Raw genomic sequence first — 17,328 nt, 5'->3', positions numbered from 1 at the left:
TTTTTTTTGGAGAGATTTTCACTGTAGGGCGCGTGCGCTCGCCAGACAGACAGAGAGAGACATAGAGACAGAAAGCGAGAAATCACCCCCCAGGGGGGATGGTCACGCCGCAATCCCTTCTCCTCCATTCTCCTCTTGGGATCTTGGGCACGCACGCACACGCGCCCGGCGTGAGTTTTTTAAGCCACTGGGTCCGGGACACGAACCGCGGTCGACTACGTGGGAATCCAGCGACATAGCCATTACGCTAACTGCTGGTTCCCGGCATTACTGTTTTTGATGTATCTCACCGATGCGCTGAATATACTTCTCAGATGTAGTGGTTTCCCTGGGATTCAGAAAGCTATAGTGGATCAGACTGGCAGCAGACCACCACACATGACCACGACCTCTTTTTTGTGTAAGGTTAGCTTTGGAAATGCTTCGGAGCTTCTTCTTAGCCCAGCCACTGAGCTGGTCATCACTGGTTGTCATAAAAAAATCCACTTTTTGGGAACCAGCAGTTAGCGTAATGGCTATGTTGCTGGATTCCCACGTAGTCGACCGCGGTTCGTGTCCCGGACCCAGTGGCTTAAAAAACTCACGCCGGGCGCGTGTGCGTGCGTGCCCAAGATCCCAAGAGGAGAATGGAGGAGAAGGGATTGCAGCGTGACCATCCCCCCTGGGGGGTGATTTCTCGCTTTCTGTCTCTATGTCTCTCTCTGTCTGTCTGGCGAGCGCACGCGCCCTACAGTGAAAATCTCTCCAAAAAAAAAAAAAAAAAATCCACTTTTTGTTGCATGTCACAAACTGAATGGGAAACAGTTCATTGTTGTTGTGTGGAATAAGAGAAGACAACTCTTTAAAATGACAATCTTTTTGATTTTTGGTTAGCTCATGAGGCTTACTTATTGAGCCTTTTCAACTTAGCAATTTACTTTAAATCCTGCGTGACTGTAGGATGGTCAACATTGACCTCTTTGGCAACTTCTTATATAGTTATAAGAGGATCAACTTTGATGATTGCTCTCAAATAGTCATTGTCAACTTCTGGTGGTCAGCCAGCCAGTACGCTCTTCATCTTCACGGCTTCGTCTCCATAGCAAAACTTCTTGAACCATCACTGCACTGTATGTTCTTTAGCAGTTCCTGGGCCAAATATTGATGTTGTGAGTTGCTTTATGACCCATTTTGAACTGGAATAAGACAATGGCTTGAATTTCCTTTTTGTCCAACATCATTTCCATAGTCTGCAGCTAAGTTCCTGACCACCCCAGATCCACTTGCGTTTCTGCTTCCACACCAGTCCAGCTCCCTGGAGTCTCTGGAGGCCAGGGAATGCCTTTTTCATCCTTCACCAACATTCCAGAAAATATTATTATTTTTTTTTGGAGAGGTTTTTGCTATAGGACGCGTGTGCTCGCCAGACAGAGAGAGACATAGAGACAGAAAGTGAGAAATCACCCCCAGGGGGGATGGTCACGCCGCAATCCCTTCTCCATTCTCCTCTCGGGATCTTGGGCACACACACACATGCGCCCAGCATGAGTTTTAAGCCACCGGGTCCGGGACGCGAACCGTGGTCGACTACGTGGGAGTCCAGCGACATAGCCATTATGCTAACTGCTGGTTCCTAAGAAATTATTTTTGAAGAAAAGATCAGGGGCTGATTCTGTGGCCTGATGGTTAAAGCAGGTGGATCCCACATGGCCAAGCTCAGAGTTGAATTCTGTCCCTGGCAGTCTGAGAAACATGCTGGGCGTGTTTCAAAATCCAAAGGATAGAGAAATGTAGAAGGGATTGTAGCATTACTATGCCCTGTTTAGTGATGCTTTCTGCCCCTTTCCCCCATCTCTGTGTTTTCTAGTAAATTAAAAGAAAACAAAAGGTACAGTGTCATGCCAGTCTCCTAGCCTGGTAGTTAAGGGAGTCAGATCCCAAATGACTGACCACAGTTTGAACCATGCCCCCTGATGACTTGAAAAGAAAGCATGCTGAATACCTATTGTGTATGTGCCCAAAATTCCTGACACGATGGAGAAATGGAGAAGGGATTTCAGTGTGACTGTGCACCATTGAGGAGTGCTTTCTCTCTGTCTCTCTTTCTCTCTTTCTCTGTCTGTCTGTCTGTCTCTCTCATGAGCACTTGGGCTTCTGGCTGTTATAATAAAAATGAAAGAGAGTTCTGTGTTTACCAAGCTGATCTCAAACTTGCCAGTTTCCTGCCTCGGCCTCACATGACAAGGATTACAAACGTGTGCCACTTTGCCTGGCTGAAATAAACTTTGATGTCCTCTAATGTCTGAGAGTTTACCAGCACTTATCTTTTCCACTGGCAGGTTATGTGCATGGGACAGCAGATAACACTGTGATTCTCCGGTCAGCCAGGCGTGGGTGTAGGGGTGTTCAGCTTGTCCACCAGCTGCTAGAAGCCTGACTCTGCCCTCAGCAGCTGTAGAGAATAAAAGTATCAGCTTGGTCAGCACCTGGCATGCAAGACTCTAATAGTTGAGCTTCATGGAATTACGTCTCATAGTTGGCTACCTCGGCACCCTAGCTAGCTGTGTTATTAATTCTCTCTTGGCTTGGGAGTGTAGACTTCCTCTTGCTGGCTGCACTGGCCTTCCATATAGGTTGAAATTATTATCTTTTTCCTCTCTTTTTTTTCTTTTCTTTTTTTTTAAAGAATTATTTAGCTTTATTTATTTATTTTAATTTGACCAGAGAGGGATAGAGAGAGAGAGAGATGGAAAGTCAGCAAGTCGCCAGGTTCAGGACTCAAACCACGGTTGGTCATGTGGGAGTCCAGTGCCCTTAACCACTATGCCACCTGCCAGCCCCTCCTTTCTCTTTTTCAATTGCTGAGGGTGCTTGCACTTGTCATATAGAGGTAGATATAGAGGGAGAAACTACCCCCCAATGGTTCATGGTCACGTCATAATCTCTTCTCCATTTTTCCATCCCTTCTGGATTTGGGGCATGTATAGGCATGTGCCTGACATATTTTTCTGGCCACCAAGGCTGAAGTTTTTTATTTTTGAGAGTTTTTTTTGCTATAGGGCGTGTGGGCTTGCCAGACAGAGAGACAGAAAGCGAGAAATCACCTGCAGTGGGGATGGCCATGCCACAATCCCATCTCCTCTTGGGATCTTGGGCACGCATGCACACGTGCCCGGTGTGAGTTTTAAGCCACCGGCCAGTGACGCGAACCGCGGTCGACTACATGGGAGTCCAGCGATATAGCCATTACGCTAACTGCTGGTCCCCCAAGGCTGAAATTTGACATGGTCTGCCATGCGAGATGCAGCTCCCTTAAACACTAGGCTATGGGGCTAGCCTTTGACTGAGATTCTTAACAAATTTTGTCTTCAGCAGAAGTGCATAAATGGGTTTCCTACAGAACCAATCTGAGGGCAGTGAATATTTTTTCAGTAGAAAAGTCAAGAAAACAAGCTGGCCTCCTGGTCTACCCTTAGGCTTCAGAGTAGACTCAGAACAGTCAGTCTTGCAACATAGCATAGTGATTAAGAGCACAGACTGTGGAGCCAGATGGATTGGTTTGAATCGTAGCTTTTCCTCTAAATAGGTGTAACTCTGCTTGTCTTAGTTTCCTGTCTGTAAAATGAGAGTAGTAGTCGTCTGTACCTCAGTATTGTTGAAAAGGTTAGGGACTTAATACTGTGTATTGAAGCCCTTTGAATGGTTTCATGCACGTAGTAAAAGTATGTGTTTGCTGCTCTTGTTTCTGTCATATGGTTTTAGACTTCGGAGAATGAGTGTACCTATAGATGAGTGACCGTGGGCCCATTCTTGTGATTCCTGTACCACTGGGCACATGAATGAGTGACTAGCAGTATCTGTGGGCTATTTTTTTAAAAAAAGTTATGTTTTTCGTGAGCAAGAGGCAAGAGAACAAGCAAGCAAAAAGTGCAGACACCCAACAGGCTCTGATGCCATGTTTATCCCGTCTCAGCTAGCCCTGATAATGGCACGCTTGTGCCTTGTGTACTCTGGGAGTTCATCATATGTAAACTTGGAACTTTCCCATGTGAGTCAGCCCCACTGAGTATTTTGCTACTGTTCCACTGTCCAGTTCCGCCTGTGGGCATTCTTAATGGGGATTTACTTCTCAAACATAAGTTGTGTATACAGATTTTAGTGCTTGAGCCCTTAGCCTGTTAAGCAGCTCATGTTATTGTATTGATTATATTCAGTTTGAATAAAAAGGGTATTTATTTTGGAGTTTCTGGAATATAAGTTCATTTGATGTTAATAGTTGAGATACTTTGTACAAATTTGTCAACATTTTCGTTTCAGAGTATCTTTCAATCCTGATACTTCGTAAATATTATCTCAAATGAATACAGGGTTTACCTGTAATTTGAGATGTTGTATGATCTGTTAAAAATTTATCAGATGGCTATTGAAATCTTCTCTGTTCTCAACATGTTATCAACAAGTATTCTGTAACTTTTCAGAATTATCAAATGTGCCCTTGTTTATCTGTAAGGGCATGATATTACATGCTTTTTAGATTTTAAGTTTTACACAAGTGTTTTTTGCATGCCGTAAAATGTAGGGCCCTCACGATGAATTTGTGGTATTTGCTTATGTAAGCTTTAATAGAAATGTAGGTGGCTGTCAACTAAACCATTATCAGTTTATTTTAGACTGAGATCACTTGAAGACACAGCTGTTTCACTAAAGTATTTTATCTCCAAAAGAGTCCTTGAAAAAAAATAGTGGTTAAAACTTTTTGTGAAAATGTCTCTTCTACGAAAGAGAAAGTCATTGTAGTTTAATCAAATTAGTTTATTCTTTCAGCTTACTTTCCTTGTATTACTAATAATTTAGATTATTGTTGCCCTTTAAATAACTGAGGAAGTTTTGAATATTTCACTGATTTTCTTTTTAAAGAGGCTAAAAATATAGCAGCAGTTCTCACCTGTGTTAAAAAATCTATCACATCTTTAATTTACCTTGAATAAAGTGAGGTAAATAGGGTTTAAAATCTGGTAGATTGAAGTTACTGGGTGCTTTCTGCAGCTCAAAAACCTGAGATATGTGTGTTTGAATTTTACTGGATTATTTTTAGAATCTCTTGCTCTTGTCTGTTTCTATTCTAAGAATTCTCTTGGAACCTGTTCCAGAGTAGTAGAACTCTTGGGGGTGGAGAATGATAGAAGGGATGGAACACAAGTGGAAACTGAATTCCTATGGTCTGGCAACTGTGTTTTTGCCAGAAGCCTTTCAGCTTACTACACATAGCTCTTTTTGAGAAGAGAACATAGACTTTGCCCATGTGACAGTACATTAGACGAAGTGTTGATTTTTATAATCTAGTTTCTGTGCCCTAGTCATTTTCACAGTTCAGTGGGGTAACAATTTTTAAGGATGTTGGTTACTTTGGTAACTTTGATTTTGATTTAATGAATTCACTCTTCAGAAGATTTATGTGAAATTAATAGAAGAAATTTTATCTGTTGAGTTACCATCCTGTTAGCTTTGTTTATTTTCTGAGAGCTGTTTTTCCAGATGATTTTAGTCACACTTCCCCTTTCCCTATGCACTGCCTTGGCATTTGTTTTGCAAAAGCTCAGTAAGTTTTGTGTTGTTGTTAGAGCGCATGTGTGCCAGCTTACCAGGAAGAGAGTGTGAGAGAGAAAAAGAGAGATAAAGCACCTCTCCCTGAATGGTGGGTGGTCACACTGCAGTCCTTCTTCCTATCAGGGTTTTGAACATATATGCACATATGCCTGGTGTGTTTTTCAAGCTACTGAGCCAGGACTTAAACATAGGTACAGATATGTGGAATCTGACTTCCTTAATTGCTATGTTATAGGCAGCCCCAAATTTCAGGACATTTTTTGCTGGCTTTTTTTTTTTTTATTAAAGAATCATTAATTCTAATTTTATTTATTCTTTTTTTTTTGAGAGGTTTTTGCTATAGGGCACGTGTGCTCGCCAGAAAGACAGAGAGAGGCAGAGAGACAGAAAGTGAGAAATCACCCCCCAGGCGGGATGGCCACACCGCAATCCCTTCTCCTCCTTTCTCCTCTCTGGATCTTGGGCATGCACACAACCTGGCATGAGGTCCAGGACTTGAACTGCGGTCGGCTACATGGGAGTCCAGCAACATAGCCATTACACCAACTGCTGGTCCCTCTTTTTTTTTTTTTTTTTCTTTTTTTGGTATTTTTTTGAGGAACTGCTAATATTGTTTTCCATTATAGTTGCACATATCATTTTACATTCCCATCAGCAGTGTTCAAAGATATTAATTTTTCCATATCCTCACCAACACTTTCTGTGTTTTTAAAAGTTAAAAAAGAAAATTGTAATAGTCATCCTAATGGGTTTAAAGTGATATTTTACTGTTATAATCATTTTTTTTAAATAATGATTTTATTTAACTTTATTGATTTATTGATTTTTTTTTTTTTTGAGAGAGATTTTTGCTATAGGGTGCATGCACTCGCCAGGAAGCCAGAGAGAGAAAGAGGGAGAGAAAGGGCAACAGAGAGAGACAGAGAGAGAGAAAGTGAGAAATCACCCTCCGGGCGGGTGGCCATGCCACAATCCCTTCTCCTCCATTCTCTTCTCGGGATCTTGGGCACACATGCACATGCACCTGCCATGAGTTTAAGCCACTGGGTCTTGGACTCAAACTGAGGTTGACTACATGGATGTCCAGCGACATAGCCATTACGCCATCTGCTGGTCCCAGATTATTGATTTATTTTAGTTTGACCAGAGAAGGGGGAGAGGGGAGAGAGAGAGAGCGAGCGAGCGCGAAAGCAAGCTGCCAGGTCTGGGACCTGAACTGTGGTTGGTCATATGGGAGTCCAGTGCCCTCAATCACCATGCCACCTACCAGCCTTTCACATTTTTTTTAATTTTAATAATTATTTGTTAAATTTTTATTGGGTCATTGGGAAAGTCATGATGCGTTTTTGCATAGAAAAGCATAGGAAAGTGCGTCATGACTTTCCCGATGACCTAATATTTATTATTATTTTCTAACTTGATACAGGGCACACACACACACACTCATCAGAGAGAGAGGGAAAGTGAAAAAACAAGCTGCCAGGTCTGGGGTTTGAACCATGGTCGGTCATATGAGAGTCCAGCTTCCTAACCACCATGCCACGCACTGGCCCTTACAATCATGTTTTGATGGCATATTTAGTTATGTGTGCTTGGCACTGAGTAGTAGCTCATCAATAAATATTTATTAAATAAAATGAAAGAAAATTATGAGCCCAGTTGTATTTGTGTCTTTGGAAGATACATTGTTTTCAATTTGTTCTTTAGTTTCTTGACATCACATCAGCTTATTTCTTGATGTCACATATTGAATTGTGGCATGACTGGGTAAAATCTTGACTGGTTGCGGTGTTTGCCTTTGGGTTCAAATAACAAACTGCCAGTGGGAAGAGGCAGATAGAACTGCTTGTACTAGAAACTACATGTAGTAGTAAAATGATTCCTAATTAACCTTTTTTTTTGGAGAGGTTTTTGCTATAGGGCACGTGGCTCACCAGAAAGAAAGAGACAGAGGCAGAAAGTGAGAAGTCACCCCCAGGGGGGATGGCTATGCCACAATCCCTTCTCCTCCATTCTCCTTCCCAGGATCTTGGGCACGCACACACACACACCCAGGCTAATTAAACTTGATAGTCTTTGAGATTTTTGTTTAGAATTGTGAAGACCATAAACTGTAAGATTTTTAGATCACTTTAATAAAATTGGTTTAAGAGATACTAGCAAAATGTAAAATCCTGGAGGGCTTTTTCTTTAGAATTTGTATTCCAGAGAGCCTTTATCTTTTATCTTAAGTGTCCTCCTTTCCTCTGAATGATATGTTTGCCTTTTACTATGATTTGGAAGTTTTGCTTACCATGCCTACTTTCTTGCAGATTTTCTATTTTGTACATACACTATTTTGTATATACTGTAATGATGACTTCAGTGAGCAGTGACCGTTGCCGAAGTGCTCGGGAAAAAACACATATTTCATCAACACAGGCAACACAACCACAGAAACAAGTGGTCCAGGTAAGGTTTTGTGGAACTCTTACTTGCCTTGTTTAGAATTAAAGATATTAAGGACCATTCACATAAGACTTTCTTTTTTCTCTCTCTTTTTTTGGAGAGAGAATAAGAGACAAAGATAGGGTAGGGAGGAGTGAGAAAGCACCTCCTGGGGAATGGTCGTCATGCCTTGGTCGCTTCTCTTCCACTTCTCTATCCTTTTGGGACTTTGAGCATGCTGCATATGCACCTGGTGTATTTCTCAAACTGTGCTGTCGGCTGTGTAGGATCTAGCCGCCTTAATCACTATGTCATGGGCTGGCCCAAGATAGATATTTTCTTCCCGGGATTTTGCCATCCTGCAGTCAGTCCTCCTGCCCTAGCCTCCCAAATAGTGGGGAACTGCACCTGGCTTGTTCAGCCTCTCTCAGGAATGGAACTTGAGCCTTCCATGTAGCATCCAGCTTCCCAAGTGGTGTGCTACTTATCCACCATGCAGCTGGGCCAGGTATAGATTATTTTCTTTTATAAAATAAATTTCTTTAATTAGTTTTTCCATGAGAGAGGGACAGACAGGCACCCCCAAAAGGGTCTCTGTGCAGCAGTCCACCCCATTTCTCAACCATTCCAGATCCTGAGCCCTGTGTGCTCAGAAAATTGGCATGCAAACACAGAGTCATTCACGTATAGGTTCAGTCATGTTATTGTTGTGTAGCTACCTAGCCCTTTAAAGTTTTAAATGGTAAATACTGTGTTCTCAATTAAAAAAAAAATTGTCATAATCATCATCATTATTATTTTTAATTTGATCAAGGAGAGAGAGAAAGTGAGAAAGCAAACCAGCAAGTCTGGGACTCAAACCATGGTCAGCCATGTGGGAGTCCTGCACTTTAACCACCACACCTACCAGCCCCTAATGTTCTCAATTTTTGTTATTGTTGTTGCTAGAGGGTATGTGTGCTTGCCAGAGAAACAGGGGTGGGGGGGGGAAGAGAAAGGAAAAAGAAAGAGAAAGCAGTCCCCAGTGGGGCATGGTCACACACACCATCATCCTTTTCCTTCTATTTCTCCATTCTGTCAGTGTTTTGGTAATACAGGTACATATGCTGACTTTTTTTTTTTCCAAGCTACTGAAACCAGGATTCAAACTGTGGTTGGTCATGGTGGATCTGGCTTTCTCTGAACAGAACTTAACTTCTGTGCTATGGAACCAGTCCCTTCTCAATTTGTTGATATTTTTATTTTAATCGAAGTAAGATAATTCTACTAAAGTGCTAACTAAGCACAGTACCTGGTATAAAATTTAGTATTTCATGTGCATATTTGACCAGAGTGGCAGACTATTTTTGAGAAGCAATATACAATAAACCTTGTCTACCATAATTACTTTTAATAATTAATTATTTAGTTTTACTTATTATTTTTAATTTGAAAGAGAGAGAGAGAAAAGGAATGTGAAAAAGCAAGCCACCAGGTCCAGGACAGGAACTGCAACTGACTATGTGGGAGTCCAGTGCCTTTACTACTATACTATCTGCTGGCTCCAAGTTCATGCTAATTGTAGACCGATATTTTTTTTTTCAAGAATTATTTTATTTAACTTTTATTTATTATTATTATTTTCCAGTTTAATGAGATAGAGACAGAGAGAGAAAAGAGAAGGAAAGTCAGAAAGTAAGCCACCAGGTCTGAGACTCGAACCACTGTAGGCCATGTGGGACTCCAGCGCCTTTAACCACCACACCACCTGCTGGCCCCTAGACAGATTATTTTTTTCATACTTTTATAGTTAGTTACACTGAAGTACTCTGTTAATATTATGTGATATAGTGAGTGAGGTCTAATCATTGCATTACTTTTTTTTTTCAAGTTTTCCTCCAGATTTATTGAACATAACATACAAAGTGACCTGGACCTGCTGCTTTAAAACATAATCCTTTCTTACTAGCACAGTATCTTGATAAGTCTAGTCCACAGAATGTTAAAAAGCATCTTTAAAATAAATAGAAAAGTGCCTAGTGCATCTTAAATGAATAGCCTAGCTACCAGAAATTTCAATCATTTTAGTAAGATAATTAGCACAGGATCCATTCCCTCTGATAAACTGCAGGAGAACTGATAAAAGATGTCAAGAGGCCATTTTATGCACTGCAACTGTAATGCCATCATGTTTCTGGATCATAATGTTCCCATTATCTGATTCTAGACACACCACAGGAATATCAGTGGGGTCGGAGGTTAGCTTGGATGCTTGCTGGGCTAAAACTGATATCATCCCAGCATGCTCATCTGACAGGGTCCCATGGCTGCGCAGATTATGTCCTTGTGAATCTGTGCACCGAACTCCAACAATGGATGGATTTTTCATTGTGTCCTCCAAGTGCTGCTCCAAAGTTGCCTCCATCCTGGCTGTTGTCTACCGCTGCATTAATATTTTTAATGTGAGGGTAGCCCTGTATTTTGCTACTATTGATAGATATCTCTGATATTCAGTGTTTTCCTAAGTAATCTCAACCCTGAGTGATGCTTATTCATAAACTGATCAAGAAAGATTATTCAGTTTTGATAAAAATTTGGACTTTTTAGGTTATTGCCTCCCTTTGTCGATGAGTGCTTAAGAAAAAGTTTGTTGTACAGAAGAAATTTGCTAGTAATTATTGATGCACCCCTGCTAATAATAAGTATAAAGCTAAGCAAAGTTATTTCACATTTTGTTTATCACATCAGTAAACATAAAAAGTGCCAGCATTTGAAGGAAGCCCAAATGAAATATTGGGAATATAAAGGGTCTTCCCTGCTATCTCCTCCAAGCAGTGTCTTTGGGCTGATTTCCAGAGAATCAAAGTTGTCCATATGGAGGGAGGGAGAACTCATCCCCTTAAGGTGTTGTCACTGTTAGTTTTTCTCTTAATCATTTGAGGGTGGCCCAATTTGTCTAAGCAGAAGAAAAAACTGCCCATTGAGCTATGAGAAGGATTCCTAGATTCTTAGGATCTTAATTTTTCCTTTCTATACAAATATTGTGAGAATTTTTCAAAAGTACTATTATGTTTTAGAAAAATAATTTGTGTTCATTTGTTCACCAATTCCTTTCTGGGAATTACTTTCTAAAAAATAACCTTAAATCGGGGTAAAAAGGGGCGATGGTAAAGCTGCTAATTGTCCAGTTGTACAAGTCCAGTAGTGGAGATGTTTTGAGATAACCTATTCAGGTTGTATAATGCAAGAGAGCCCTTTTTTTTTTTTTTTTTGCTATAGGGTGTGTGTGCTCATCAGAGAGAGACAACACCAAGACTGGGAAAGTGAGAAATGATCCCTCGGGATAGCCATGCTGCAATCCCTTCATTCCCTTCCTGGGATTTTAGACATGTGCATATTATGTACCTGATGTGATTTTCAAGTTGCCTGGTCAGGGACCTGGTGTATTGGCATCTTTACCACCAAAGCTATCAGGGACCACGATCGGCCATGTGGGAATCTAGCACCTTAACTACCATACTACCTGCTAGTCCCAAGAGAACTCTTTTTTTTTTTTTTAATAATTAATTTTCTTTATTCATTTATTTATTTTAATTTGAGTAGACACACACACACACACAGAGAGAAAGAGAAAGAGAAAATACGAGAAAGCAAGCCTCCAGGTCTGGGACTCAAACCATGGTTGACCGTGTGGGAGTATCCATCGCCTTAACCACCACACCACCTGCTGGCCCCCCAAGAGAACTCTTTTGAATATGTATAAATATGGGTTTGTTTTTGTTCTGGGACTATTGCTTTCCTAACCAGAGAGTTATTTAAGCCTCATCGAACCTCTTTGTTTTAAGAGAACATACTTTGAGATGTCAAGATTCAAGAGCAATACATGTAATTATCCAATACCCATTTTCCAGATTTCCTGGATGTGAACACTTCTACCAGTTTTACTTTTCCCTTGTCCTTCCCCAGACACTTAATCTCTATAAACTGTTTGAGAGCGTGTCAAAGCAAGATGCTTCTTTTTTATTTTTTTAATAGAGGTTTTTGCTATAGAGCACATATGCTCACCAAAGAGACAGAGACAGAAAGTGACCCTCTGGGGGAATGGCCATGCTGCAATCCCTTCTCCTCCATTCTCCTTTTGGGATTTTGGGGATGCACACACATGTATGAGTTTTAAGCCACCAGGTCCAGGACTCGAACCATAGTCAACTCCGTGAGATGCCAGCACTGTAACTCTCTTCATCTGCTGGTCCTGATGCAAGATGCTTCTTTACTAATAGTTCAGTATATATATTTTTAAAAAACCAAACACCTTGTTTTACATAGAGTATAATTATACAAAAGGAGAAAAATTAACTCCTTATCTAATCAAAAGAACATACCTTTCTAGTTGTCCCAATAATGTCCTTTTTAGCTAATTAAGTTCCTGATCATATGTTGTATTCAGGTATCAATTCTCTCATTTATTTTAATGTGGAACTGTTTCTTAATTTCATGACATTGACATAATTGAAGTGTAGGCCAGTTATTTTGTGCACTGTCTCCCAGTTTGTCTCTTGTTACTTATGATTAGAATCAGGCTATAAATTTTTAGAAGAAATAAGGTTGATCTGGGTAAACATTATATCATGGTATATGAAGTATATATCATGTATGTTAGTGATAATTTTTTATCATTTAATTAAGGTGGTGTTTCTTTTGTGTCTTGGAGGAGATGCAAACTGCAGTTTTGTTTCTTTTCTTTTTTTCTTTTTTTAGGTTTTGCCATAGGGCATGTGTGCTTGCCAGAGAGAGGCAGAGAAGGGGAAAATGAGATATCATCCCCCGAAGGGTGATAACCATGCCGCAGTCACTTCTCTTTTCCTTTCCTGGGATTTTGGGCATGCATACACATGCATCTGGAATGATTTTTGAGCCTTTGGGTCTGGGACTCCAACCAGGATCAACCATGTGTGTTGGTACCTTCAGCACCATATCACCTACTGGTCCATACCCTAGTTTCTTAAAATGTAGAATAGAATATGATATTTACTTTGCAGGATGGTTGTGATGAGTTAGAAATGGCAAAAAGTTGTGATCTGGGGGATACCCTTTACTTTTATTGTATATAGTCTCTATAAATTATGAAGTGATTATGATAATATTTGAAAGTTATGATATAAGATGACGGAAAATGTGTGATTTTTGATCAACTGATGAAAGACAAAATACAGCAAAGCTATTGAGCATTAAAACAAAAGTCTATTACTACGTTAATGGTGATTATCTTTGGGGTTGGGCATAAGGATAATTTTTTTTTAAAACCTGCATCATTATATTTTCCACCATTTATGGGCAACAGATCCAATGGAAGACATTTTGCTCTATTAGGAAAGCTTTCAGAACATGTTTTGTTGGGAAAGCAGCTTAGCTCACTACAAGCCATGTGAAGAATGAGAGATCTGGAGGAAGAGCATTGCTAATGCTGCTTTTCTTGGCATGACTTTTTTTCAATTTGAGAGTTGGCCTGATGATTGTCACTAATGTTTATCATAAGGGAGGGTGCACTAATCTTGTTTACTTTAGAATTACCAGTTGATCCTGCTTTTTTCCTCTTTTTTCCCCAAGCTATACAGACCTCTTGACACTTCCTAGAGCTCAGCCTGGTAACTTCCCTATTATACTCTAATTTATGTTTGATGCTTTGTTTATCGAATACTTATTGTTTATCAAATAAAGCAGTTTTCTTCTTGATTAAGGTAGGGTATTTTACAAAGGTAAAGATATTTAAAGTTCTGATTTAAAAACTTAAATATCATTAATATGCTAGCACTTGTTTTGTAATACTGCATTTGAAACAGCTGTTAAATATATTGGCTGTGCTTTCAGAGATTATGTCTTGTCTGTTTATACCCTTTTAGAAATAAAACAGATATTAAAATTACTGAAGGAAATGCAAAGAATATTTGAGTCATAATATGAGCTGAAAATGCTGTCTGTGATTGATATTTACCTTACATTTAGTAATGCATAGCAACTTTTTAGTTAGAAATGTATAAATGAAACAATATCAAAATGAAAACAGAGATATACAGAAGCTCCAGATTGTCCACACAGCAGAATTCTGTTTCCAATAGCTATTCTGTTTAAAACCTTAGCAAGGTTCTTTCAATTCATCTAGTGCTTATTAATATTTTATAGAGTATTTTTATAGCTTCAAGAAGGGTTTTGTTGTTTTCGAAAATTATTTGTGAATAATTGTTCTACTTTTAGAGCTATCACGGTTGGTCACTTCCCCTTCAGCCTGAATAATTTTAAATATCCTTTTTCAGAAAGGTATCAGCTAGAGTGCCTGTCTTTGGTCTGTCTTGTACTCTGTCACATTTCAAATGGAGTGTTTTCTGTTTGACGTGTCTTAAATTAGGCACATTCTTGTAGTAATACTGTGCAGTGAGTGAATGTGAATCTGCAACGTGTCCATGATTTCACTTTGTCTTTTTCCTTCCGTATCTCTTTTTTTTTAGTTCCTATTTAATAGCTATACTCCCTGCTCCCCTTTTTATTTCTTATTTTAATTTTTTCTAGGTTTTTGTCATAGGGCATGTGAGGGAAAGTAAAAAAACATTACCACCCCCCCCCCCCCCCCCCAATCCTTTTTCCTACATTCTCCTTCATGCGTGCATGCCCAACATGATTCTGGTGACTTCTGTTATGCATTACCGACTGCTTTTTCTTTGTCAGTCCTTGTTCCTAACTGTCATTTCCACTCAATTTATTTTTTGCTATAGAACGCCTGTGCTCACCAGAGAGAGAGAAAGAAAGAAACCACCCCACGGGAGTTGGCCATGCCGCAATCCCTTCTCTTTCATTCTCTTCTCAGAAACTTGGGCACAAATGCATAGTGCCTGGTGTGAATTTTAAGCCACTGGGTTTGAGATATGAACCATTGACGACTATGTGGGAGTCCTGTGACGTAACCATTACGTTGTCTGCTGGTCCCTGTTTATTTATTTTTAAATAGTTTTTTTTTTCTTCTCTAGGGTACTTGTACTTGCCAGGGAGTGATAGAGGGGGAAGGAGTGAGAAATCACTTCCCATGGGGATTGGCCATTCACAATCCCTTCTTTTCAGGAGATTTTGGGTAGGCACATATCCAGCATGTTCTTCATTTTTCTTTTCTTTTTCTTTCTTCTTCTTCTTCTTCTTCTTTTTTTTTTTTAATGTTTTTGCCGGAGAGAGACATAGAGAGAGGCTATGAGAAATCACTACTACCATCCCTTCTCCATTTTCTCCTTTTTTGAGATTTTAGGCATGCATGCACACTTACATGGTGTGTTTTACAAGCCACTAGGTCTGGAACTCAGACTGTGCAGTTGACTGTGTGAGGTCCAGTTCCTTTACCCATTAACCATTGAGCAGGTTGGTTGGTCAGTATTTCTGAGAGTACCACACCTGGGGTCATGGTGTCTGTCTCTTCCTTCATTGAAGGTCCTACTTTTCATCACTCAATCCATGTTTTGTACATTTTCTCTAATTTATCTTTATCATGTTTCTTTTAGCAGCTAACAAATAGTATCTAGGGAAATGCTTTGAGACCATATGTAAACAGCCAGCTCCTCATCAAACATTCCTTCTCTATTACAATTAGCATTCATTATTGATTCTTGCTGAACCAATCTTGTTTTTGTTTTTGTTTTTCTAACTTTTGCCAGAGAGAGAGAAAGTGAGACAGCATCTCCCATGGAGAATGGTGGTGCCACAATCTTTTCTTTACCATTTCTTTTGCCTTTCAGGATTTTAGCTATGCAAATGCACATGGCTGTCGTGTTTCTCAAGCTGCTGGGTCCAGGAATCAAACTGGGCTTTTGGCCATGTAGGAACCAGCTTCCTTAATTACCACTGGCCTGGCTGAACCAGTCTTCACTGTACTGGTTGTAAAATAGATATGTTCCAATTCTTTTTTATTGTTCTGTATTAATAAATGTGTGTTTAAAGTTTATTCATGAGAGAGCTCAGAAGCGTATGTGAGAGAAGAAAAAACACACTCCACAGGGTCTTCTCTCATTGGTCCCCTTTCCACAGCTCTGCAGCTTTTCAGGATCTTGGGTCATGCACACATCTACCCTGTATGTTTTCAAGCTGGAAATCTGAACCTTTAGTCAGCCATGTGGCTTTTACCACTGCAGTTCAATTTGGTACTGATGGCACCAACACTCTGGGCCTTAGTTAAGTAGTAGATGTTTTAACGTTTTTTGCCATAGGGTGCTTGTGCTCTCCAGAGACAGAGAGAAAGTGAGAAATCATGCACTTGGGGGGACGGCTAGAATGCAATCCCTTCTCCATTCTTCTCTCAGGATTTTGGGCACACACGCACAAGCTCCCAGTGTGAGTTTCAAGTTGCCAGGTCCAGACTCGAATTGTGGTAAGCCATGTGGTAGTCCAGCCGCCATGCCACCTGTTGGCTGTAATAAGTATAATTTTTAAAAGTTTATTTTTACTAGTGCTCTAAGAAAAATCAACCTAAATATACAGATAATTTTTATTAATTAAATTGGCTTTTCAGTTTTTATCTCCTGAGTTGAGAATAGCCACTTTGGGAAAGGTTTTTAGAGAAACAGTCTCTCTTATTTGCTTCTGTTAGGGTATTCATCTTTGTAGCTTTGGTGCTGAGCATCTTTGAACAAATGGTATGAAACTCCTTTTAACATTTTGTAGATTTTTCTCTGACTCACTAGTTTTACATCTTTGTATTTATTCCAAGGATGTATATACCAATTTGAGTAGAGAACTGGATCTCTCCAGTGTTTATATAGTAATGAACAATTTATAGAATAGGTAAAATGCATCACCCATGCAGTGGTCTGTTACAGAGTCATTAAACATGTATAGCCATTCACAATAAACTATGTGTGAGATCATGCAGGACAATATATTAAGTATTCTGTTTTCATTTAAAAAAATTTCAAATAAATAGTTTTTGTATTAGGTGGTCAGTTGCTTTATGGGATGCAATTTTTTAATTGTTTTTTTTTGTTTGATATGTGAAAATGTAACTGAAAATTTAGTGGTGGGAAGGATATGTATTAATGATTCTTAGATAGGAATTAGGCTGTATGAGTTTTCTGGATAGTAATGTACATTTTGTAGATTTGATAGTCTGAGAGTCAAAGGTGTCTGTCTTAGGAAAAATTACTTTTAGCCCCAAGGGCACTAATTTCATTTGTAAAAGGTTGCCATTGCTCAAAACCCAAATGTATACTGTGAAAGTACTGTCTTTTCAGAGCTCATCTCCTCTTTAGTTTTGCCCTTTTTTACTTTCTCTCTCTCTCTCCCTTTCCTTAATATTCTTTTTCTTGA

The 17,328-nt window shown here is 39.7% G+C and overlaps 1 protein-coding gene across 1 annotated transcript in view; it reads left to right on the top strand.

The window, feature by feature from the left end:
* UBAP2 (ubiquitin associated protein 2) overlaps positions 1-17,328 on the top strand; it is a 118,037-nt gene that overhangs the window by 22,248 nt on the left and 78,461 nt on the right. Inside the window, exon 2 of the mRNA XM_006143113.2 lies at positions 7,899-8,037. Within this exon, the coding sequence (XP_006143175.1) occupies positions 7,939-8,037 (99 nt within the window). The 5' untranslated portion in view covers positions 7,899-7,938. The remainder of the gene's footprint in view (positions 1-7,898; positions 8,038-17,328) is intronic.

The sequence above is a fragment of the Tupaia chinensis genome, unplaced genomic scaffold, assembly GCF_000334495.1.
Source record: "Tupaia chinensis unplaced genomic scaffold, TupChi_1.0 Scaffold000093_1, whole genome shotgun sequence".
Taxonomy (NCBI): domain Eukaryota; kingdom Metazoa; phylum Chordata; class Mammalia; order Scandentia; family Tupaiidae; genus Tupaia; species Tupaia belangeri.
The sequence above is the reverse complement of the archived record's forward strand: the minus strand, read 5'-3'. Positions and strand labels throughout refer to the sequence as shown.